The sequence below is a fragment of the Cygnus olor genome, chromosome 4, assembly GCF_009769625.2.
Source record: "Cygnus olor isolate bCygOlo1 chromosome 4, bCygOlo1.pri.v2, whole genome shotgun sequence".
Classification (NCBI taxonomy): Eukaryota; Metazoa; Chordata; class Aves; order Anseriformes; family Anatidae; genus Cygnus; species Cygnus olor.
The window spans coordinates 50,634,215-50,660,261 of NC_049172.1; the positions used below are offsets into that span (position 1 = coordinate 50,634,215).

General features: G+C 38.9%; 1 protein-coding gene across 2 annotated transcripts; it reads left to right on the forward strand.

Annotated features, from left to right (window-relative positions):
* Positions 1-1,122: 1,122 nt before the first annotated feature.
* LOC121069295 (tyrosine-protein kinase TXK-like) lies at positions 1,123-25,423 on the forward strand. Of its 2 annotated transcripts, XR_005819374.1 has the most exons (16): positions 1,131-1,255; positions 7,407-7,461; positions 7,671-7,773; positions 8,592-8,797; positions 9,868-9,933; positions 10,689-10,743; positions 11,530-11,609; positions 12,897-13,024; positions 14,610-14,684; positions 15,611-15,782; positions 16,499-16,715; positions 17,269-17,333; positions 19,387-19,505; positions 19,965-20,122; positions 21,537-22,283; positions 24,968-25,423. XR_005819374.1 is itself a non-coding variant. In XM_040555353.1 (15 exons), exons 1-15 carry the CDS (start codon positions 1,240-1,242, stop codon positions 21,603-21,605), a joined length of 1,584 nt encoding a protein of 527 aa, XP_040411287.1. In that variant the 5' UTR covers positions 1,123-1,239; the 3' UTR covers positions 21,606-24,945. The 2 variants fall into 2 exon arrangements, 1 of the variants encoding a protein (XP_040411287.1); XM_040555353.1 differs by lacking the exon at positions 24,968-25,423 and having other exon boundaries at positions 1,123-1,255; positions 21,537-24,945.
* The last annotated feature ends 624 nt before the right edge of the window (positions 25,424-26,047 follow it).

Below are 26,047 nucleotides of genomic sequence, written 5' to 3' on the forward strand. Positions count from 1 at the left end.
TCTTGTCTGCAGAAATACTTTCCTTTTCCTGTGGTATTCCATAGAACAGTTTCAGGGTGTCAGAAAAGGTTTAAATTGTTATTTCCTTTTTCTTAATGATGAAGTCTCATGAGATTATCTCTGCTATACAAACAGACCTGTCAAAGAGTTGAGTCCAAACCACTACGAAATGAATACCAACAGCATGTACTGTTGAAGGGAAAAATATTTGCATTTTCTACCTGTAGTAGAAAAAAAGAGTATGAAAGATCTAAGGTAAGCCAAGCTCATCTTTCCTTCTCTAGCTGCTTCTTTGAATCCCAGTTTCTTGGTGGAGACACTGCAAAGTATGGCATTGCAAACACTTCCAACAGTATGTAATGAGGAATTTTACAGGAATAAGCAACGTTTCCCAGAAAACATATATGAAGCATGGGAAAATCAGGAGATTAATAGTTTCCAGTAAACCTTAGGGCTGTTTCTTTATTCTACAATAATTATACGTTAATATATATGATAAAACATACCCTAAATGTACTGACTTTTGGCAGGAGTTTCCTCAATGAGGGTGGGTGCTTTGGATGCCACTTTGGATCCTGCCCTTCACCTGCCTCTTCATGCTACCCAAGGGTAATTTCTGCATATCCTCCATTGGGTTTGATGCTTACTTGGGATATCGGGAACTATGAGGCACCTTGTTTCTAGATTACTTAATTTTTCAGTTGATCTAGCCTTAGATGGTTAATTTTGGGATGAATCAGAATAGGTTCGGAGGCAGCTGTCTCGGTTACTTAACCTGTCTTTGAAGACATTGGGAAAAATATCATGCCATCATTTCTTCTGGATGAGCTCAGCTATCCTAAAACAACATACCTTCACCCTCTTACTAAAACTGATTTTTTTCAAATGTCAGGATCAAAAATTTATCTGAAATTAACCCAATTCTGTGGTATACATGTTGCATTTTTCCCCATTTTTAAGCAGTACTTAACCCTACTGATTATAGTTCAATATTTTTTCTGTAAAGTATGTATTTGATTCTAGAAAGCAGGTTTTTTTCACTTTTTTTTTTTTACTTACCAGATGTGTGATTAGTAACTACTCTTTTTTTTTTTTTTTTAGGAAAGTAGGCGGGGTCAAACTGTATTTGTGTTTTACCAGGCTTCAGAGCAGAGCTAGACACTCAGACAGGGGTGTTTTACCGGTGCAACTGATGAAGAAAGGTTTGCATTTCATTTGAATATAAGCAGACAACCAGATATGATTCTTTCTACCTGTAAGTAAATTGGCCCACATATTTTTATCTTGGAAGTATTGTTTTGTGCAGTAGCTGTATACTTAGCAAATGAGCTATTTAAATATTGCCATAAAAATACCAAACAGCTTCCTCTTGTGCTGCTTAGGTGATCTGTATTTGGACTCCTTGTTTTGACTTACTTTCAAAATTACTACATAAATATGAATCCAGTATATGATGGGTTCAGCAAAACATCTACTTTTTCAGACAGGTACAGAGATATTTCCACTTGCTGTCCTTAAAACTATCTACAGGATAGACATGAATAAAAAGTTTGGTAGGACTAGAGCTGTCTCTCCTCCAGTGCAGAATTAACTTGGGAAAATACAGAAAGCCTGAACTTACACAAGTGAAAAGCTGAAAACTTGTCTTCTGAAGTATTTTTAGCAGCAAACGGTACTGTTGCTTTCTACTAGATAAGGTGCAAACATACCTGATCAGGAGGCATAATGTGTGTTACGGTAAAAATTTCGTTTTGATGGGTAAAGCTGATTTGATTTTTTCTCAGTGTAGTATCGCATAGAGTTAAGCTACCCCTGCTGCGAGCATGAGAGTTCTGTGCAGAACATGCTACAAAAATGCACATGCTGTAAAGGGACTGCAGCGATTTCAAAATTACTAGTGCTTTGAGACACAGTGAATCAGAAAAACAAGCTCAAGCCAAGAAGCTTATGAAATAATAAAATTATAAAATGCAAAAGATAAAAACTCATCTCTAACCTGTTGCTTTCATCAAGTCCTTTAATACTATTTCCCCAAGACTACAAATTAGTGAGGCATAACTGAAGATAGGAGGAAAATTGCATATGAATTGGCCACACAGATAATTTTATTAACGTGAAGCATTCTTTCTGTTTTTTTCGGATGTAGAACACCTACTGGCGGCAATGGGCCATCGCGAAGGACTTCCATGTTTTCACTGTGCCTTTTTGGTTTTGTTGGGACTATATTTCAGCTTTTCAAGCAAACAGCTGTTTCACCTCATTACAGCCCAATCTTTTTCTTCTTCCTCTAGCATCCCATCTGCTCAATTGTGCACAGGCAGAATTCTTTTTCAGGTCTCTAAGTTGGTTATAAAAATATCAGCTGCAAAATTTTAAGCTCGATATTTGTAAGGCCAGCTTGAAAACCACTTTCCTAGGATTTCCACTTCTTCCACATGCTTTCCTTGCCACGGTATCTTTTCTCTTTTCAAACTGTGCATGCTAAAATGTCTAATTTTGGACATCATCCTATAGGTTATCATAGCTCTTTACTAGCGTTGGGACTCATACTTGTTATTCTGTCATCAGAAAGATAATATGACACTCTTAAAAACAAGCGTTTTCCTCCTAATCTAGCCATTTCCGGAAAGAAAAAGACACAAGCAATGAAATGGGATACGTTTTTGTTCCCATGTTGAATTATTTGCAGAATGGCTGAATGTTGAGATTGCAAACTTCCATCATAAATCGGAGAGAGAAAATTCTCCACGCAATTGAAGAAGAAGGTTCATTAAAGAAGGAGGTTCAACAGCCTAAATTCTTGTCTTGTTTGATTTAAACGTAGGTTTTAAGTTACCCACTTTAATTGATTCATGATGAGTTATGCTTCCTGATGATCAAAGCTGAATATGTTTTGGTAGCTTATGTTTTGACATAACTCAGGAAATGTGGGCTGAAAGGTCTAGCGGGGCTGCGGGTGCTGGAGAAATCTTCCTTCAGTGGATTTAAAAGAAGCAAGATTTGACCAATTTCTCTGGAAGTTTTGGGAAAATGTTTGGTTATGTACGAAACAGGGAAGCAGGACCTGATAACAGCGATGGGTCCATGACTGATTTATTTTAACAGACTTACAAAAAATTTGCTGTTAAAAATTATTGAATATTTTCTTCCGTTAGCCAATCTCTCTTTCCTGTGTCCTGTCCAAGCAGTAAGTCTGTCATTCATATAATAGATCTTACTGGTCTTGCTGTTCTCTTCAAAAAATGGGATCCAAAATGCAATGCGAAATGTGATTTTCTTCTTGCTGAAGTACAGCTCTCACTGATACCATCACCGCTTAATTTTTAAATGATGAACACGTCAGAGTGACCAGGGGATCAAGGCCTACTAGTATGTATGTGACTCTAACAATATTTGACAAATGCAGAGTGTTTTGCTTAAGAAAAGGTCCTTGATTGAAAATTGAAGGAAATCAGAATTATTCCATTGAGTCCTGTGGTTTGAGTTAGGGAATAGCAGAAAGGAAAACAAGAAGCAGCATTGAAAACTCTAACTTCTAGGAATCTACTTTCAATTTCTTATTTGTGTTGGAAAAGTTAGCAATTTTTTTGCCTGAAAATGCAGGGGTGGGTGGTGTTTTAGTATTTTTTATTATTTTGACTTACGGCTTTTGAATAGAAGAAGAGAAATAAAGGAAGGAAGAGCCTCAGTTACAGGAGGGCGTGTGCAACCCCGAGAAGCTTCAGGCAGGAAATGCAGACTTCCTGTAGCACTGCAGTGAACATCGCTGTGGCACCTGGAGGCAGCCCTACACGTAGAGATCTTCCTGTGTTGCTCACAGAAGATCAAGATGTAAGCCAGTTTAATCAAATTATTCAGTGTCTCAAAGCTTTCACGGTTTGCAGTGTTGGCCAAGTCTGTCAAAAAAAAAAACAAAAAACAAAACAAAACAAAAAAAAAACAAAAAACAAAAAACACAGACAAACCAACAAAAAAACAAACACAACCAAATAACATCATAGGTTCAATAGCAGTGAGTTATGAGCTGAAATAATATGATTTTAATCAAGAGGAGAGAAAGTGTTGTGCAAGTGCAAGAAGCTTACCAATGACCAGGGAGGATATTCAATGCAAAAATTAATGCACTGATCTTTGTTTGAGATGCTGAAATTCCAATCCATCAGGTCAAAATTTCCAGTCTGACTCCAGTTTAACTAAAGCAGGGCCTACTCTGAAGACCCGTGGTTCAGTTCCATAGAGCTCCAGGCCGCTGTCTGTCAGCAATCCCTGACAATATTTCCTCACAGAACTCAGAAATTTCTAAATAGAAATGAACAGTTTACGCTGCGTTAATTCATGCTTTCATTAATTTCTACCGAATTCTTTTTACAAGTGCAATAGGAGTAGTGTATGTGCAGAAGAATTTCAGAAGGGAGTTTGCAGGGAACGGATGTATGAAGGCTGGTGTGTTTTCAGAGCTGGAAATGTTCACCCTTTAAGATAGTGAATATCTGCTGGATTGATAGGCCTTGATTTGATCCTTAAAATACCCCAGTAGGGAGAGGTGGGAGACAGGAACTTTATAGAACCGTGCTGCTCCTCAGGACCCAGAAACTCAGTGCAGAATGGGCTTGTTGGGCCCACAGCCTTGGTCTAACCTGAGCCTTAACCTATAGCCTTGGTCATATTTTGTAATCTTTAATTGGTTAGACACTCTAGCCATAAAAAATCACTCACCAAATAAAGCATGTGTCCCAGGAAGCATTGTAACGACAGCTTTAACCTATGCCTTTCCTGTGATTTTATGGACCAGACAAGAGATTGAATACTTAATATCATATGCTTGGGGTGCTTTTATAAAACATCACATACATTTGTGTATTGCTAGTTGCTTTTAGCATAGTAAAGGGGAGTCAAACATGAAAAGCATCCCTTAACAGAGCAAGTCTGAAATTTGCTGAAGGCAAAAAGAATTCCGGAGCTTGCTCCAGAAATTTATTCAAATCTCTAGACTCATGGAAAAGCGAGACAGGCTTACACGTGCATAACATCAGCCTGAACTCCTTGCTTTCATCGTAAAGGACAAATCCTTAAAATCTTGTTAGAACATTGTTCTCAAGTTATATTGAAACTCTGCAGTGCTTCTTCTAAATATTTCTGGTAATTGTTCTCTAAGGACAGCAAGTCATCTAATGAGGAATGATATATTTAATTAGACCAGAAGCAATCAAAAGAAATAGACGAGCTTTCAAATGTCCTATTTCTTTTTGTACGTCATGAAATACTGTACAAGCTTTAATTAAACTTCATGGCACTGGCTGGAGTAAAAGAGACACAGGAATTTTTTCACCCGTGTTGTTCACTGTTTTATGAAACCTAAAATTGATTATAAAAAAAAATGGGAACCTAAGACAGTCTAGGTCAGGGGACAAACACAATTCTGTCTCAAGATATTTGGGAAAGTTTGGTAAGTAGCATGTAATTATTTGTAGTGAAGTTTAAACACCCCTTTTTTGAATGAAATTGTAATAGATCCCTCCAAAGACCCCTGTACTTGCAAGACCACGCTATCATGTAATATGCTTCCAAGGCACTCATTCATACTGCTTTACAGACACTCCTTAACACCCTGACACTCCAGTGTTTTTTTTTCTTTTTTTTTTTCAGGAGCAGAGAACATTATTTTAAAGCAATGTTAATAAAACAGAAACATTTCCCAGCTGACTTTTTGAGAGGGATTGCTCGTTCCAAGCTTGTTCTCACTTAAGACATTAAGTATTATACAACAATGCTAGAGACTGTATTCAGGCAAAATTAAGCTACTATAGTATTAAGCAGCTGAGGGACAGTTTAATACACTGTAAAACCATGCAGCAAATAAATTACATTGCTCAAATGTTTTGCCTGGTTTCTTTAAAGAAAATTGTTGGTGTCAGCTGGCTTGGGTATTTGTAATTGGTCTATTTTGCATAGCCGTCAGTGGAAACTTTTATCAAACAGTCGATAGTGTCTTATGATTAATGTAAGTCTGCCTGCTTCCCACACGATGGGTTCTTCACAGGATGCAACAGTCTAAGGGAAATTGCCCCACGACTTTCATGATAAATACGCTAACCAAAACACATATGAGATAGGTCTCTTCTTCCAACTAAGAACTGATTTCCCTCTTATCTTTTTGACTTCTGATATTCTCTTCTTCTTTTAGTGCAAGATGTGCTAAATTATGTACCTTTACAGAGAAAATAATTACATTTCATTGTGCAGTAAGGTTACTTAATGCTTTGAGTAGTAGGATTAACACTCTCGGCACACTTTGCTGAAGCATTGGTAGAAGGCATTGGCAAAAATTCTTACAGAACACCAGAAGAAACATCTTATTTATTCCAAGCTAGATTAGGTCATTAGGATTAACAAACCAAAAATACTATGAGAGAAAAACATGAAGACATGGTGGGACTGTACAAGGGAACATCATGTGAACGATCATCATGTGAATGAATGATTGGAAAAGACCTTCAAGATCATCAAGTACAACTGCTAACAAAATAAAGCAACAAAATACAGAGACCTCAGGAACCTTACTTCAAAAAACTTCTAAGGCCTCTTCTTATAGTATGGCCTCTGTAGCAGAGCCTGCATGGAAGTGGAACAGAGCAGATGTTAACCATTTATTTACCAGTTTAAAATCTTCTTAGTGCCTTCTAATCTATTTAAAATCAGCTGAAAATATACCTGCTGCTCATACAAGATACACTATAAAACTTTTCTGAAAATATATGATGTATATGATGTTGTGTTGTGTCTACTGTATTTATCTCTGGATTATCAACTACTTGGCACGTAAGTTTAAAGTGCCTATTTTGATAACATTTTAAACCTTGGCTAATTATATTAATGGCTGGAACAGAACCAAGAAAATCAGTATTAATTCAAAGAACTGAATGTATTTTGTTTCCTTAGTAAGTCTCAGAATAAGAAAAAGCTTGTCATGCAGATGTGGTTTTGTATTTGGCTCAAATGATCTAAAAATTCTGTCATTGCTGAAAGTGGACATTTCTCTGCCTCTTGTCACTGACAATGTTCCCATCCCTTTCACTGCACAGGTTAGAGCTTGCATGGGGCAGTGTGATCAGTTAGATTAGTACTGATCTGGCTGATGATGCCTTTTTTTTTTTTTTTTCTGATTTAGTGAGCAGATTTAATACATAATATGGCCTCATAATTAAAAGACATTGTAAGGGAGACAGTGGACACATATAGCTGGGGTGGAAGAAAGCTCTGCTCTATTTGCTTCATGCAAATTTAGTCTTAATGGTTTGCCACATACCTCACAGCCAGACAGAACTAATAATAGAGCTAAGTAGTCCTTAATTCTGTAAACAAGCAAACAGGACCACTACAAATATGGAAAATGTTCTTGTTCGCAGATCACACCATCCAGTCTGTTTTCTGCTGCTGCTGCTGCTGCACAGTGCAAAAAAGGTATGTGAAATTCTTCTGCTTTTCAGCAATTAGGATGATTGAAATGTCTAAACATAATAGACTTTTAAAAGTCTATTTTCAGTAGAACTGTTAATTACACAAAAGTTTACAGAAACTTTACCCTACACATCCCTAATATGAATGAGGGCTTATATATCCATATTTTCAATATGACATTCACAAAAATACTTAATGTTCTTCAATATTAGAGCAATGAGAACAAAAATGAACCTGGACCCTGATACTGGCCTGGTGACCCAGTACTCAGCCTCACAACCAGAGGTTTCCTATGCATCTACTTGGAAGTGCAGGGTAAGTAACATTTTGTCAGGTTTAACACAAATTGAGGTGACGTGCCATCCAGTGACTCAGTACCAAAACAAGCAGAGGTGTAACCAACTCTTGAGCATGTAGGTTGCTTTGTTGCATTAAAATTATAAAGTAAAGGTATGCAAAGATTCATACTGATGAAATCCAGGGTCACACTGTGGTTTCCCAAGCTCGATGGCATGGACAAGGGCGATTTCTTCTCCAACTTTAGGGTTTGGGTGATGGAGGTGTGAAGGGTGGGTCTGTTGGGCAGATGCAATCTCACCTTGCTCAGCTGCATGTGAAAAGTCCACCTTTGTTTTGCTAGATCTAAATTGAATGAATCTGAATTTTCAAAGCATAACTGAGTGCAAAGCTAAAATCTAGCCTGATGCATAAGAAAAAGACTGTTCCTGCTCACTTGCTAAGAATGTCTGCAGCACTCTCCATACTAATTCTTCAGATAAATGGCCAAATTGCCAGACAGAGTAACTCCACTGTTTGCAATGCTGCTCTTATAATTTACACTGAGTTGTCCCAGCATTCATATCGTGTAGAAGTCACCCAAAGAGTGGGGAGGGAGACTAGGAAGATGGCTTGTCTATTTACTTTACTTTCCAGTGTAATTTTGGCTTTGATACCAAACTACTCAGATGTGAGTCTCGCTATTTTACAAGTGACATGGTGATGGTGCTTTACAATGGGAGGTAATGACCATGATTAGTTCCTTTCAGTTACTGAGATGCTATAGCAGTAGGGGAATTAAACAAGAAGTAGTAGGGAAAAAAGACTAACTATGAAAGATACCTTTTTTCCACTAGCGTAAGAGGCAATTGCGTGTGAAGAACAAGCCGTTACCTCCTCTACCTGCTGAGGCCTTGGAAGACTACACAAAAAATGTCAAAGTTATTGCACTATATGACTTTTTTGCTAGAGGACCGTCTGATTTAACACTCAAGAAGTCAGAAGAATACATTATCCTTGAACAGTATGATCCCCACTGGTGGAAGGCAAGAGACCAGCATGGGTAAGAGAGTGGGCATCTAATTTCATTCTCTCTTCCTACACAGAAAGAAGAACCTAAAACAACCCTTGTGGGGTTATCCTACAACCCTGTAGGCAGATAGAACAAGATACATGAACTTTAGGGGAGGTTTGAAAGTGTCCAGATATATACAAGGGGCATGGATTAATGGGGAAGAGTTTGGGCAGTGTCTGGTACTCCAAGAACTGGAATGGCATCTCCTGTCTGGTGGGAATGTAGAATTAAGTCCTAGACTTAGTAAGTTCCTGAGCAACATAAGGACATTTGAGGACTATATGAACCACTGGGGTCTTAAGCCATGTGAAAATCCAACTTTATGTGTTTTAAGTGCTTTACAATGTTGTGTGTTAAGACCTCATAAAGACCACAGGTAATGGTAAGACACTTGCCTGAAACAAAACCCCTCATCCAGAATTCTTGGACATGTTAGAGAGCTAGATAACTTCATTTAGTGACATTTCCACATTTATGTTTGGTTTATGTTGTTCCCCTTTCTCCTTCACATTTTCTTCAGTGTATCCTGTAATCTGATGTTAGTTGTTGTTACAGGTTATATAAAACTATCTCTTTTTCATTCAGAACCATGCTTTAAATACTTTTTCTCAACTCAGATTTCCAGTGAGATTCCACTGGATTATTATTTTGTATATACATGCAAGCACACATTTTATATTTCTTCATATTAAAGGTACAGTTAGAAGGCTAGAAATAAAGCAAGTGGCTTCTGGTTTGGAAGAAATGTCATTTTTTCTAAATTTTGCTTTGATTTAGCCTGAAAATTTTCCTTAATATGCTGTTCTTAGCACTCTATAAGTACCTATCCCAGCTGACTTTCTCATTTCAGTTGCCCTCCAAAGTTGTGGGGCAGAAAGATTTTGCCTGGGATGAACGGACTTAAGACTTTTATTCAATTCCCGCATTGGGATTCAGTATCTAAAGATATAGCCAATAATATAAATAACTTTTGTCATTCAATAAAAGTAAGATGCTTACCTTAATGCTATTAATATTTTACATCTTACTATAACAATATCCTCAATATGTTTTTTCAGGAATGAAGGCCTAATTCCCAGCAACTATGTTACCGAGAACAAGAAAAGTAATTTAGAAACATACGAGTAAGTACCCTTGAAAATGATGATTGTGCTTTCTTTTCTAAAAATGGTGTGGTACATTTCAGTGCTTGACCCTTCAGTCTTTACTAGATATGAACAGGTGTTTTCTTTGTTGAAAGCTCTCTTTTTTTTTTTTCATTTTTTTTCTGTTTTTTTTTCTTTTTTTTTTGTTACAGAACTTTACTCTTAGAATGAATTAACCATTTTGATTTTGATTTATCTACTTGGAGTATATAATAGGGAGTTACAGACACCAAGGACTTCAACAGCGTAAACCATAAAGACAGAATCCAGATGTTTCCTATTTCTGTAGGCTCACTACATAATGTGTCTATATTCTGATCTCTTCCTGTTGTGAATGTATAGTTAATTGACTGGAAGTTAGTTATAATCAAGTCAGTCTGGTTTCCTGGAGAGAAGAGTAAAATTCAGCAAAACTCTAGTGAAGTGAGGGCTGAAGCAGTGAGCCTGACTGTAAATTTCATCACGGTCTGGCGTAACTGCTTCCTGTTTTTTTCTTTTGTGTGACCTCATGCTTAATCACAGTGAATCAGTCAGTGGGGAAAGTAGTTGTCGTATGTACAATGGTCTAATGAAGTAATTCCAAATTAAGAGATGCTTGATATACAACAATAGTTCTGTTCAGGTTTTTTCATGGGAAACCGTTCAACGATTAAGACTAAACCTTGCCTTCTGTGAAGCAGAGCAAACATATTTTACTGGCTGAAGTTAAAGGAAAACTTGTCTTCTTGTTGTAGGTGGTACTGCAAAAACATCAACAGAAGCCAGGCAGAACTGCTCTTGCAACAGAAGGTAACTCTGCTTATACATAGAATTAATGATATCTGCAAAGATTTATCAGTAGCGGCATCAAGAGCATTTCAACAGTCAAATCCAAATCTGCTCAGCATGCAGTAAGAGCAGGTGATTTAAAACAAAGAGATAGCTTTATGGGGAGAATGTACAGTGCAGACTGTCCAGAGTTCCCAAAATTTTAAGTAGTAGTCCCAGCAAATTCCGTGTAGATTTTCCATACTGGATAAATCGAGTTACACGGAGTTTACTGTACTTCTCTGTGGTATGAAACACTGATGACTGAAATCCACATGGTAAGTAAGTTAGTAAGGTGGCAGAGCTTAACAAAACCCCTGTGTTTTCCTTATGTACAGAGCCAGCAATCCATCTATCAGTTATGAAAATATCTATCTCAGTTAAATTCATTAAGCTCAAAGACTAACACAGGGCTTGGGCAAGACAAACTAGAGAAGAATACCTCAGAACTGTTTTACAACATATTTTTTTTCTGGTGATTTGTGTATATTTATATTTAATAAAAGAATTTTCACTACTTTACACTGAAGAGTATAACCCACCTAAAATATTTAGCTCCAAGAAATGGTCTGGCATTTGGTGTTTTCGCTCGGTTGATTTTGCTCTGCTATGTACCTGGCTGTCAATTCCTGTTCACCACTGCTTTATCACCCTCCCTGGTAGTCATAGGTATTCCACAGAATTTGGTGATCAGCTGCAAGTCCTATTTCAAAGGACTTTTATTCGAGCTCAAAGGCAGAAAATAACCCTACCTGGATTTATTTTCAGTCCAAAGAAGGTGCATTTGTTGTCAGAGATTCAAGCCAACAGGGACTCCTTACACTGTCGGTGTATTCACGGTCTAAAGGGTGAGTTGCTCCGAATGGTTACGGTTTGACTCAAAGTGTGAAGGAAGAGCTTCCCTATAGCTACTCGGGATAGGTGGGCAGGCTGGGTATGTGGTGCACAGCAGCAGTGAAACACTGGGGGGCTGTTCAGAGGGCACTGCAGCTCTCTGAGGTAATACCCCTGTATGCCGAAGTGCTGGTGGTGGGCAGTAGGTCTTGGGGGGCAGGGTGCCAATGCCTTGCTAAGACATGCACTCATAGAAATGCTCAAATAATCTGCTGTGAAGGCTGCTTATCCCACCCATGTAACACAGGCAGTAAGACCTCACATTCCCATCTTGTCAATTTTTATGTCAAGTGCTGTGGCTGCCCCTCCATGCTACCACAGCCTTTGGCCACCGCATCAAACTGCTTTTCTTCTCAGCAGGCTCTGCTCAGCGTAAATTACTCCAAGGCTCCTTGGTGGTCCCAAAATATCTCCCATTTTTCTCCTAAAATCTCACTGTACAGTCTTGCTCCTTCAGCTGGAGGACTGTTATTGGGCTCGCTTTCCCCTCACATCTGTAGCAGTCCCCTACGGCTATCCCTCAGCTCTCCTACATCTGTTCCATGCTACAGCTGCTTCTTATGGATGCAATGATACAGGGATAAACACTTGTGCACTAAAACACACAACACACCTTGTGGTTTAACACAACAGGCAGCTAAGCCCCACACAGCCATCCGTTCGCTCCCTCCTACCACCCACCAAAAGGGAAGGGTAAAAGAATTGTGAGTTGAGATAAAGACAGTTTAATGGGACAGAAGATGAAGGGAAAATAATAATAGAAATGATAGTACTGATAAAAGAATACACAAAACAAGAGATGCACAATGCAGCTGCTCACCACCCATGGACCAATGCCCAGCCTGTGCCTGAGCACTGGCAGACTCTCCCCTGGCCAACCCCCCCCAGTTTTATTGTTCAGCATGAGGCCATATGGTGTGGGACAAATCTCTGGTCCCTTTGGGTCAGCTGTTCTCATCCTAAGTCCAAACACAGCACCACACCAGCTACTAGGAAGAAAATTAACTCTATCCCAGCCAAAAGCAGGACAATGCTATCTCCCAAAGCTGGGAAAGAGACCTACTCAAGAAGCCTTTTTTTTTCTCCCTGAAACAGTATCCCAACTATGTGCAGTCATTTTAATTAGGAAACTGTATCCCAAGTTTTCAGATTTTTTGTGTGCATGCTTTTCAAGTAAAATTTAATTAGGTTTATAGTATCAATTATTTTTGCTGAAAATCATAATCTCTTGTTGATTTCAGAAGTCACAGTGGAGACATTCGGCATTATCAAATTAAGAAAAACCACCTGGAACAATATTACGTAGCAGAAAAATATCTCTTCTCATCTGTTCCTGAACTCATCCAATATCATCGACACAATGCTGCAGGTAATGGATATAAGCTGTCAAGGTATTACTGCTGATGCTTTGAAGCTCGTCAGGACTTTGGAAGATTGGAAGCGACTCTTCCACTAGTCATTTCCTTATAAAAAGAGACAGAAGTTTTTCTGTTGCTAACAAATTCAAGTATGCCGTGATCCTTTCTGCTGAAGTTGTAGCTGCAATGTGCATATGTCAGGGGAGGAATGAGTCTACCGAACTCATATACTTGAATGAAATTAATTTTACAAAGCTAGAAGCATTATGTACTTACCTACTCTGTATTCTGCTGGTTCGTATTTGGCTGAATGAGACTTGCGTGAAATGTGATCATAATTCTTTCCTTGCCTATAACCCAGTGACTTGCATGTATAGAATTTAAGAAAAACAGGAGCTATTCTATGCATCAGCAGGCAGCTTTTTATTGATTTTGGCACATATGCACACCCCCTCCAAAGAAAAGGCAGAAATGGGGAGCACAAGGACTCTCCAACACTAGCTTGCATCTTACCAGTGTCAGCCACCTTTAGTTGTTGGCTCATAGCAGCCATTTATAATTTCTAGCATTAAAAATTGCCCTTCATCTTGGTTCTGCCTATCATTTTAATATGGTATAAAACATTTTTAACCCTGAATGGCTGGAGATAGGAAAACGCAAAGAGCCCCTCACACAAGTGAGGCAGGAAGAGACGGGAATGGACAGAGCCTTTCTCCTGAGGGAAAGGGATAGTAGAAAATCCATGAAACACAAAAGAATCTGAAAGTAACATCGGGAAGAATGAGCGAATGCATGCAGGTCGTCCTTGGTGAGCACAATGAGCTAGCTTTAAAAAAGCAAAGACACACTCTTCAGGTTGAAAAGTAGGAAAGTAGAAAGGGATGTGCTCGCTGGTACCGTTGGCTCATAAATTGAGAGAAAAAGGAATGTCAGACACAAAAATATTTCTTGCAGTGGGAAACAATCCTGAGAAACCGTACTTAAGAGACTGTTTAGGTTGGTGATGTAGTATTGTAGAGCTCATGTAGTATTACTTAGGATCACTAACACTGTACAAGCAAGCAAGAGTGTCACTTCTGGTTGTATTAAAATATAGATACTTTCGTAGTGGTCTGAAGTTTGAAGTAGAGTAACAGTGCATTTGCACAGGAGTGCAACATATTAATAGACACAATTTACTTAATTAAACAATAATTTTGAATATCATTTCTTCAAGGTAGAAATTGTCTGATTATGTATGTTTGTACAAGCACTGGCTAGATCTCAGCTGGTATCCCAAGATGATATTGTCATAGATCTAGTAATAAAACTTAAACAAACAAACAAACAAACAAACAAAGAGAAGCAATTACTTAGAATTTTGAAAAGAGTATTTGTCTTCTGAAACAGTAGCTTATTAGGCAGGCTGGAAAAAGGTAGTGTCCTCTTCTATTTCTTCACTATAGTGAGAAGTTGTAAGAAAAAGTAACTTCAAGAAATAAGGTATCTATATCAATTATTTTTTTATTTTTTATGTTTTTTGAGAAAAGGTATGATGTAGCATACTTTAAAATGGTGCAGTTGGCCAACAGAATATTGGTACTTTGTTTCCTGCAGGTCTTATCACTCGTCTCCGACATCCAGTTGGATCAATTGGATGTTCTTCACCAGCAACAGCTGGATTTAGTTATGGTAAATTTTTTATCTTGTTTCACTGGAGATTTAGGTTTCTGTCTAGGCAAGAATTGAGATCACATTCATCCAGCTAATAATTGTGTCAGTGAAATTTCCCAGTCGTAAGTTAACACATAAACAGCTTCATAATCACGAGAATCAGACACGCATTTCCTCATAAGGTATCAGAACTAAATGAGACGTGACTCAATTCCTGCAATTTAGTCAGTGTCGGGCTTCTTTTACAACCACTAGTGCATTTCAGAGCTATCTGGACTATTGTAAGCAGACCTAGATATACACTTAACAGATTTTCAAAGGGTATTTTATTTATTTAAATGTCAATGAAATTGAAATTAATATTATTTATGGGGAAATGAAATGAATGAAATCTTACACATTGCTAGTAAACAAGCAGTAAATACCAGTGCTGTGTACATAGATCAGGAAGCTAGTATTAGCTGGTAGATATGTACATATAAACATATATATATATGTATATATATAAAGGAATGTCCAAAAGCATATATATTTACTGTGAATGTTTCCATCAATATCAAGGCTTAATATTTCTGGAGGGCAGAACTATTTTGGTTAATACAATGGAAGCAGCCAGTAACTATTTCTGTAGCTATACTATCCCCCGGAACTGGTTTAGAGTTAAAAACGTCACATACGGTAATGCTAAAAAAGTTCTCAGAGGTAGTCCAAACCTTGCCTTATCTTTAAGCCTCACGCATTCCAGCATTAAGCAATTTGCACAGCAGTCACATCCTACAAGCTGCAAAATAACATTCACGTCTAAACACATACATGTGGAAAATTCCAGATATTTAAAACCCATGCTAAAACTGATGAAGGGTTGTGAAGTTTCGCTGCATGCATTATCTGCAAATAGCAAGGCGTGTCTCCTAGACTATTGTAACATCAGGTTGCTTTTATAGAGGAGTGGGAATTAAACCCATCAGAACTGACGTTTATGAAGGAGCTTGGGCGTGGGCAGTTTGGAGTCGTTCAGCTGGGTAAATGGAAAGCAACCATCAAAGTTGCCATCAAAACAATCAATGAAGGTGCAATGTCTGAGGACGATTTCATTGAGGAGGCCAAAGTGATGATGTAAGTACAAAAGTATTCTATCTGATAGTGGACATGAAGATGACCAAGAAAAAAATATAACCTAATTCCATTTAAAACAAGCAACCAAAGCCACTGTGATGGGAATAGTGGATGTGAAGGACAGAAAGGTTGATGTAATGGCCTAAGCAGGTGCTTGCTATGCCCATCACCAGAGTCTTTCTTTAGAGTGTGTGCTGCTTTGCACGGTGGAGGTTAGCAGGTGGTAAATGTGCTGGTAGTTGCTCCTACAGCTGTTCTTTCATCCATAGTTCAGTGCTTCTGGGAGCACAGGCAGAGTTCATGCCTAAGTAAAGCTTCTAAGAAACTGTATTGCCATTTCTGCTAATTTTGCAAATTACAGAAGTATCCAGACCTGCTCTTGGCATGGCCATAGAAGGAGGTGGAAGCTGAGGAGAACACTTGCAGCAGCTCGTGTCCCTGCCTGAAAACCAAACATAGTTAGACCTCTCCATTTCATATTATCCATATCAAGGTTGCATTTGTCTGTTATGTATTGGAGGGACTATGATGATCTTGCAGATCTTTTTGGAGGAAAGTGCAGAAATGTGTTAGGTAGTGGGACAACTCCAAGGCCAGCTGAACTGAAGGATGTTTAGCAAGTACTGAAAGTGTTTTTCAGTATCATCATGAGAATGAAAAGTCTAGTCATCTGCCAAGAGCAGACGATCACCTGACTGAAATACAATCCTGAACAGGAAACTCTCCCACCCGAAGCTGGTCCAGCTTTACGGAGTGTGCACACGCCACAAGCCTCTCTATGTAGTGACTGAGTTCATGGAGAACGGCTGCCTGCTCAACTACCTGCGGCAGAGACGGGGGAAACTCAGCAGAGACCTGCTGCTGAGCATATGCCAGGATGTGTGTGAAGGGATGGAGTATCTGGAAAGAAATAGGTTCATTCACCGTGATTTAGTAAGTACAATAGGTTTTCTGAGGTTCTCGGTAAATATTGACGATATACAACATGCCACTGAATTCTGTGGGACACTAACGTGTCCTGTAAGACTTCAACAGAATCTTTCTCCATCCACATTTCTTCTGCTCCCTACTGCCTTACCTTGATGCTGGGATAAACGGGTGGCTTGTCTGCCCTACCTCTCATACACAGGGAACAAAGAGGTCACAAAAACACTTTTAAAAATTGGTAGTGAGTGCCCAAATGCCTAGCATTCAGGAAAATACCTGCTTGGATAACTAAGATTCTGCATCTTAAAATTTCTTTTACCATACATGAAAATATTGCAAGCATTCAGGCTAGTATATGCTATGTATGTGTAATTACACAGCAGTGAAAGGCATTCACCTACTTGGAGACAAAACTTTACTTTTTTCCTTAGGTTTTGTGCAAGACACTCATCTCCTTTTAGAATATAAACCATATGAGCTGAAACACAATTAATCTGTTGCATTTTTCTTAAAAGCTTTTTAGCCCAGATTTCAGATATGTTTCTCTCCTTTTCCCCAGGCTGCAAGAAACTGTTTAGTCAATGCTGAGCACATTGTTAAAGTATCCGACTTCGGCATGGCGAGGTAAGAAGTACAAGTTTAGTGGGTGCCCTGTTCTCAGTCGATGGTAATGAGGACTTGGGCCAACTTCACTGCTTCCTGAGCTGATTTGGGGAATCCCACTGTGCTCATTTCTGAATTTTGATTGAAGTGATAACATTGCTGTTTAACTCTTGTACCATAAACGGGATGTCACATTGTTCTCTTCTCATAAGTGAATTTAAGACAGGTGAACCAAGTGTCTAGTAAATGTCAGGAGTAGCTTATGGACAGAGCAGCAGCAGGCACAGGACTGCCAGAGGCTCAAAGAAGCAAGTACCCCGAATTTTCTGAGTGCCCAGGAGGACAGAAAGCCCGCAGGAAGAGGTGTAGGTCTTGGTACTGACCTTTAGAGACTTCAGTAGGTGAGGCAGGAGGCAGGGAGGATGCACGGGCAGGAAGCGTGATGTGCGCTTCTCTAGCAGGGAAGTGGTTTTTCTGCTTAATGAGAGGACCAGCCAAACATGAAGAAAGAGCAAAATGCACTCTGACAACCACAGGTCACAGAAATGTGGCTCTGTCCTCCTGGACTTCCATGAAAGGGTGCACTATATTTTACAGCTGAGCTGAGTGAATGACCAGTGGCTAGCCAAACAATTGGTCTCACTCCTTCCATCTTGCCCCATCACCCCTTGTAAGCCCAGCACAAAGTCCTTTACTTCGTTGTCTTACTGGCTGATTTTGGATTGAATAGGCTCACCTTGGATGTGGGGATCTTGAAAGGCAGTGTGTGGCTCTGAGCAGGAGGTGCTGGTGATGTCCACCTTATGGCTGAAGTCATCAGATCAGCATAGCTGTGTTGCCCACTTTTCTGTTAAATTTTACCTCCTATTTCTAACCTAAGGATTACAACATCCCAGCAGTTCGTAACTACATACTTGTTTTTTTTAAAAGGCTGTCCTATGCCATGGCAGTGCCTGCTAGTTTCATTGATTGCCAAAAAGGTAAAATTAGGCTCATAGGTCTGGACTCATCCAAATGCCTTGTAAAATGCAGTAAGAGACCATGGGGCTGTCAGGGTCCAACGTGAGAGTAATAGACCTGAATGGCTTCCCGTTAACAAAAAGAGGAGACCAATGGCATGGCTTTAGACAGGCATTTTCCCAGGGAGACCATGGAGAGATGATGGGAACACCCTCTAATTATTCATAGCTCACCAAACTGACTGGTTTTGTACTCTTATTTTGTGCATTCGTTATCCAAATAACCTCTCATCTTTCTGTTCCTGCCCCAAAAATAATAAAGTGAGGCAAAGAGGCAATTTCTCTCAATGTGACCTCCTTTGAAAGGTGCTTTAAGAAGTGCCTATGCATTATACCTTCTGTGACAAGTGTTGGGTAGTGTGTCGGGTAGTGTGTCTCTGTCATCTGCTCATGAAAGTAAATATGGGAAAAACATGCACAGAGTTTGTATAGATGTTGGGATCAGCCTTTTCAAATGTTGCCCTCTAAGTGCCTGTATTAGGCACAAAAATTCCTCTCATCTGAGAGGTCTTAACACAGCTCCCATAAACTTGGGCAAAATTATACTTCAGTGCACCTGGTTGTTTCTTTGTGTGTGATGAAAACTTTCTGTGCTTCTTCTGTAATAACAATATGCCAGAAATTTCATCTGTGAAGATGGGTAGCAGAGTCCAACAGCTCCAGCTGTGTAAATAAGTGTAACTTTTTGCCAGTAGTTTTCAGGTGTGATAAATGTTTGAAAAGTTTGCTTTTAAAAAGAGACAACAATTATTTATTGTTGCTCTTTTTCTTACCTGGGGTGTAACTACAACTGTCCTGTGAGTCTCACAGATGGTATTAAAACAATTTACTCTGACATACTTCTCACAGTCAAGTCACTCTTTTAAATAGAAATCTTTTAAACTGCATAGTGTGGGTGTCTGTGTGCATTTTGTATTATATTAGTGATACAATTTCTTTGCTTATAAATTGAGACTGTATTTTTATGGAACTATAAACCACCTGTGGAAATGCTGCCAGAGCTGCTTGCGCTTTAAGTCTCATTAAAATACATGGCATTTGCTGATATTCTTTAGGTATGTCATTGATGATGAATATATCAGCTCTTCAGGTGCCAAGTTTCCAGTCAAGTGGTCATCTCCTGAAGTCTTTCATTTCAAAAAGTACAGCAGCAAATCTGATGTATGGTCATTTGGTGAGTGGATTAGATTAATGTGCAACGTATTGTTTCCCTAAAACTACTGATGTGATTGAGAAAACTACAATTTTTTATTGATGCTGCCTATCTTAGTCTTTAGTCTATCTTATTTTTCAAATCTTGTCTGTATTTTTGAAAGAGTATGATTTTTAATAGATTTTTAATCTAAAAATTGGATTTTGACAGATATGTGTGTTCTTGGTAAGTCTCCATTAACCAAATGCTTATTCATCTCATTTTCACGGACCACCACCTTAGCTGACTTAAATGGGAGCAGAATCACATCAGTTGAAATTTTTTTGTTTTCCTCTGTTCATTCAGCTCAAGTTGCCCATGTTTTTCATGCATTAATCAATACATGGAAAAGAAAGAGTGATTTTGGGGCTTCTCACATTGTTAAATAGCTTGTGGGTTTGTGGGTCTTGTTTTGTCCTAAATATTTTGGTTCACATCCAGGTGTGCTGATGTGGGAAGTCTTCACAGAGGGCAAAATGCCTTTTGAAAGTAAATCAAATTGTGAAGTTGTCCGTGAGATTTCTGAGGGAAACCGACTTTATCGACCACATTTGGCATCTCATACTGTGTACAAAGTCATGTACAGCTGCTGGCATGAGGTTTGTTGCTCTTGCTTTCTTGTGATATCACATTACTCTATTCTCCATTGCTAATGTGTATCTGAAGGTAATCCTCAACCACTGGGGCAATAAAACCTTTACTTTGTGGCATGCTCAGTATTTATCACTATGCTTTTCACAAGTTGTGCCTAAGTTTACAAGCCTCTGTTTCTTTTGACTGTTGCATCCAATAAATGTGAAGCACATACTCTATATGATAGGTCTACAGCATCCCTAGTTTTGAATATTTGACTATAGTCTCACTTCTCTACTGCACCGAGTGTAATACCTTTTTCACACCCCTGTCATGCATAGCACTCTAGCTTTCCTCTGAATGATAATCGTAACACATTCATATACAAAATGAATATGCCCACTACATGTGGATTTTCCTTCCCATTTTCCAGATGCACATCAGTATGTCTGTACAGTGCTCCAGCACCTCCCTTTCACCCTCTCCACTCTGGTACTGTGCTTGCATCAATGTTCTTTATCTGTTTCTCCAGCAACTATTTATTTCTATATTGGTGTCAAAACGTGGATTTAATCAACTTCTCCACCTGAGTAATCCCTTGAGGTCGCTCCTGCTGTGTCTACAGGAAATGAATCTTTAATTTTACATGAAAAGTACTTTCAGAAGAACTTTGTGTGTAATGCTTTCCAGTAAATATGCAGGCATACACTAAGAGCAGTTGGGGGATCTCGTTGCTACCATTGTCTCCTTTGTCCTACCTCTCCTCTCTTGCCCATCTTTTAAAGCTGTATAATTTTTTTAGCCCCTAAGTAAGTAAGTTTAAGAGACTGAAACCTAAACTGCACATAGCATGGTTGCTCACTGCAAACATCCATTGGGATGCCTGCCGGCAGAGGGAGGATGAGGAAGAAGTCCCCTCTTTTCCTGATGTCAGCCAGGAGTTTGTTGTTCCATGCTGAGATGCAATTTAAGTGATACTACAGTGAACATGATTTTTTTCTAAAGCCCAGGAAATAAACCTGAGCATCAGGGTTTCCTGAGAGGTGAACCACTGCAGGGAATAAATCCACATACGGCTTCTGGCTAAAAGGAAACAAACAAACAAACAAAAAAGAAAGAAAGAAAGAAAGAAAGAAAGAAAGAAAAAAGAAAAAAGTGTCTGTGCACATGCTGCTGCAGTTTTAGGAAGCATTCTATTAACTTCTGGCACACTGACATGCAGAACACAATTTATTTATTTATCTATTTATTTTCTCAAGTGATAAACTTGATCTTTTCTTCATCCTGTATTAATAAAATACGATTTAATATTTAAGGAGTAGCCTGTATAGCCATATATATATATATATATATAACCTATAGCGATCTTCTGAAGTTGGATACTTTAATTGATCAATCTGCTAATTTAGTTTTATCCTCTGCTTTTTTTTTTTTTCTCAGAAACCTGAAGGACGTCCTTCTTTTGAAGAATTAGTAGACACACTCACAGATATAACAGAAATGGGATAATCAGTAAATTATCCTAAATTACACCTAAATACAGGTGTATTTACTGGAAAATCAGCATTAAGCCTGTCAATGTAGTTGACACAGAAAACATCAGCCTTTTACAGCTGTCTCTACTTAAATTGTAGTAGCAGCATCCTACATAGCGAAGCAGCTGTTCGGGCTTGGTGTAACTTCTGCTCATTTGAGAAAGATATCTGAGGAGACTGGTTTGGGGCTCTCAAGCCTTTGTTTTCTTGATTAGGGAGAAAAATCTCCTGTCTGAAAAGAAGTAACCAATCTTACTTGCCATGCAAGCCTTTTTTTTTCTTTTTGTTAGAGCTACACTAATTCCCATAATAATATTACTAAGAAATGGTTTGTTACTTAATATAGTTCATGCACTGGGCAATACTGATTAGCGGCACCAAAAACGATGGAAGAGACTTTGATAAAGTGTCAGAGAGGTCATATCTAAAGGCAACACCTTTTGTACTGCAAAGCACTGAAGAAATGGAGCAGTGTTTCAGAGGAAACACAACTGCCGGAGCAGCACCCAGGTGATTGCCCAGGTACTGCACGATCACGGGATCAAGGGATCAAGGCATGCAGAGGGAGCAGTCATCCTTCAGTGCCTTCCAACTGACATCTGAATAGCTGGAAGGACTGAGCATCCTTGAGGAACTTTAATCCTGCTCACAGGTAAAGGCACTTTCTCTGCTAATTCTGTGTAAAACAAGGAGAACAAGTAAGGACTGTTTTATTCAAACCTCTCCCTGAATTTTATTGTTGTCTCCCATTCCTGGCTTGCTGCTGCATACTTGAATGCCCACACCTCTTTACTGCTCCCCTCTAAGTATCCGGAATGGTTAATAGACAAGTTAAAGCTGGAATCTGGCTGTAAAAAGAAGTGCTTTGAATTAGTCTAGCTCAAACAAATTCTGTGAGACCTCACACGCACAATGTCTGTAACCCTACTTGGAATGTTATTATTCTAATTTTAACTCTTAATTTTGGTCAATACAAATGTATTACAGAAAAGAAAATGCAAGTGAAGTAGGAGATTGTTTTATGTAAAACAGTCAGATCACCGCAAATAAATATTTTTTTAAATGTGATTGTATTGTGAATTATTTATAGGTAAATATATTTCTTTTTATAGCACTTCATAGACAAAATACTTAAAACCCAGTAGATGAAGAATGATTGATACCTGAACAACTTAATTTTTTCATTCACAAATTAAAAAACAAAACAAAAAAGTAACAATAAAATGAAGTACATCGATCATCCCAAGTATTGAATTTCGAGAAGATGATGGCATCTCTGGGTCAAATTCACTCCTGGCATTAATAACTCCCCTTACTGCAATACTATTTTGGTAGTTATCATCCCTTGGGAAAAGGACTTCTTAACCCTACTGTGTCAACATCTGGGAGTACCTTCACACGGTACCTTAAGGCGTTTCTCCTTCAAGTGACAGGATATCCTTTTGTTTAATTGCTAAAAGAATTGCCACCAACTGATAGCACTGTTTACTTTTATAATTTGCTTATTTATGGGTGTTCAACTCCATATCAGACCTATACACACAAACCTACACAATATAGTACTGTGCATTGAGCTTACCTCTAGTCTGTGTGTTGCCGAAGTACAATGCTTTTCAGCAGATGATGCTCTACAAAAAATTCAACCTGTATCTGCAATATAAATGCGCATGGAGACTTTGAATAATATATGAGGAATCCTTTATAAAAGCTCTCGTAAAACTGGTTTTACTACATTTATTACTGCAAGTTAATATGTAATACACTACAGTACCCTGCAATAAAAAGAGAGTTTATGTACACAAAGCACCCTGCTTGTGCTTGTTTTTGCTGGGTTATCCCGTGGTGAGCATGCATCTGTCTTTGAAACATGGTGGTCTAACACAATGGGAAAAAAAATGCTTGCCTGCCAGGCCTTCAGCTTCAGAATATAGTCTGTCTGGAGGCTGGGCAAATTATCAGTAGGCTGTTGTTAGCACTCTGACGTGGATAAATTTAACAGCTGATATCATGAAGCTTACGGTAAATAAATTAAAAAGCACTGTAACACGCTTCAGTCACTGGAATCAGTGCTTAATCAGCAGCAAGAACTGCCTAGCAGGACGAAGGTCAGGTGTGTACAGCTTGTTTGCTTACTTGAACAGCTACACCCATAAATAAAGACCAAGCAGGCCACCTCAGGCCTTGTGGTGGCTCTGAGCGTAGCTCCAGCTCCAGCCATGTTCAAACAGGCAAAAAGGAAAGAAGTTATGTTGGCAAAAAGTGAGTGCCACCCATGTCACTAATAATAGAGAGGCATATTGGTCTGCTGGCTGTTTTTTTTTTTTTTTTTAATAAACATTTGGGTGTTTGCAAAAGAGAGAGACAGAAAATAAGACATCTAAGGAGTAGGTTGGGGTGGTTCAGCCTGGAGAAAAGGGGACTGAGGGGAGACCTCATTGCTCTCTACAACTACCTGAAAGGAGCTTGAATTGAGGAGGGTGTTGGTCTTTTTTTATCTGGTGACAAGTGATAGGACTCGGGGAAACAACCTCAAGGTGTGCCAGAGAGGTTTTGCATTGGTATCAGGAAGAATTTCTTCACAGAGAGTGTGGCCAAGCATTGGAACGGGCTGCCCAGGGAAGCAGTGGAGTCCCTATCCCTGGAGGTATTTAAGAGACGTGTAGATGTGGTGGTTAGGGGCATGGTTTAGTAGTGGACTTGTAGTGTTAGGTGATGGTCAGATGTGACAATCTTAAAGGTCTTTCTAAAACCTGAATGGTTCTGTGATTCTGTGAAAAGAACAGTAAAGGTTGGAAGGAGGCACAGTGACACCCCTGTACAGGGGATTTCTGGCTAAAGGCTGTAAGAGTACTCACCAATGGTGAAAATTCAGCTGATATTTCCTCATCAAACATCAGAAAACAGATCTGCAGCCAGTTGGTAACATGCAGGGGGAGAGGGGGAAAGGCAGTAATCCCACCTTCTGCGCAGCAGCCACCTGTGATGTGTATCTTTCTATCTAAAGCTGACTTGTTGACAAACTGGAATATATTTCCAGAACATGAAATGACTTCCTTCTTCAAAAGTGCTCCTGGCAAGTAATACAGATCAATCACTTGGGTGCACAAGTCTGGGCAAGTTTCTCTCCAGTGCCATTTGTTTTGTACCTCTCCACCCCCTGTCCAACTTTAAATAATGAATGTTTCACAAAAAGGTAACACATATGAAGATATATCATATATATAAAGATATATCACTCCTCATGCATCAGCCAGCCTGGCTTCTATCTGACCCCCTCCTCCAGTTTAAAAATTGCCGCTTTAAAAACCTAACAGTCTTGCTGGTTTTGTTTTGCAGGAATTTAAATAGCAAGAGGATGTTGTTTGCCACGAGTATATAATTCACAATAGAATTCACAATATAGTTCCAGGATGCAACCACAATGAGAAAAGAGGTTCCAGTTGTGAATGAGCACTTTTGGGGAAGAAACCTCTCTGTGGCATGGCTGTGTTAAGTGTGGCTGGGAAGGCAGGTTTCTATACGAACTAACAACATGTTTCCTTCTGAATTCCCTGCAGATTATTTAACCTATGCAAGTCTTCTTGACTTACCTACACCTAATCAGCACAGCTACGTAATGAATTTAATTGCCCATTTGTCCTGAGGTATGGTAGTAACGAGTAGCTGCCAAGATTGTTTTGTATCAGCATTTAAAAGCCATAATTTGGTTAGCGATGTATTGCCTCTGAGGTTTTCTTTGTTCTAGTTCTTAACCATTCCACCTACTTTCCAAAATGCTTTGAAGCAGTTTAAATAAAATCCTTCATTTTGCTGCCTGGAAAAACTGAAAATTCACTAAAATACTCTCCACTGAACATGACAAAGAGCTCTGTAACAATCAGCTTTGTTTTTTTCTTCCCTAGTTTAGAAGGGAAAGCATTTCACTTGCCCACTAATTCTGTCCCTCAAAATTCATGCTTCCTGGCTGTTAATCTAATCCCCAGCATTAAATGCTCCTTGCTCATGTTTTCTGCAGAATACCAGGGTAAAAATAATACATCTAGACAAACTGGGTCATTCTATAAGAGAAGCCAAAACCTCTTAGTCTCCCCATACTCTTCCCTCCAGCTCCGTCAGAACATTGCAGGCTTTTTAGCTAACGGTGAGTATCTGGTAGTTTCAAAATTGACTTTTCCAGGGGAGTACAAAATTTTCTTTCCTATGAAAAAAAAAAAAGTCAAAGCTACTAAAAGAAGGTCATAACCAGGCCAGATCCACATGAACTGCAAGGTTATCAGCCAGACCTCCTTCATCCAGAACCCACAGGTGTGCACAGGACCAGCTAAAACACCAAGACTATTTGCTTTGGATCTACCAGATAGCATTTAATTGCTGATCAGAAATATGAACATGCTCATTATTTTTTCCCATATTTAC

Coding starts and splice junctions, on each gene's coding strand:
- LOC121069295 (XM_040555353.1), top strand. Junction 7,774..8,591: donor CATCTACTTGGAAGTGCAGG/GTAAGTAACATT, acceptor TTTTTCCACTAG/CGTAAGAGGCAATTGCGTGT. Junction 19,506..19,964: donor ATCTGATGTATGGTCATTTG/GTGAGTGGATTA, acceptor GTTCACATCCAG/GTGTGCTGATGTGGGAAGTC.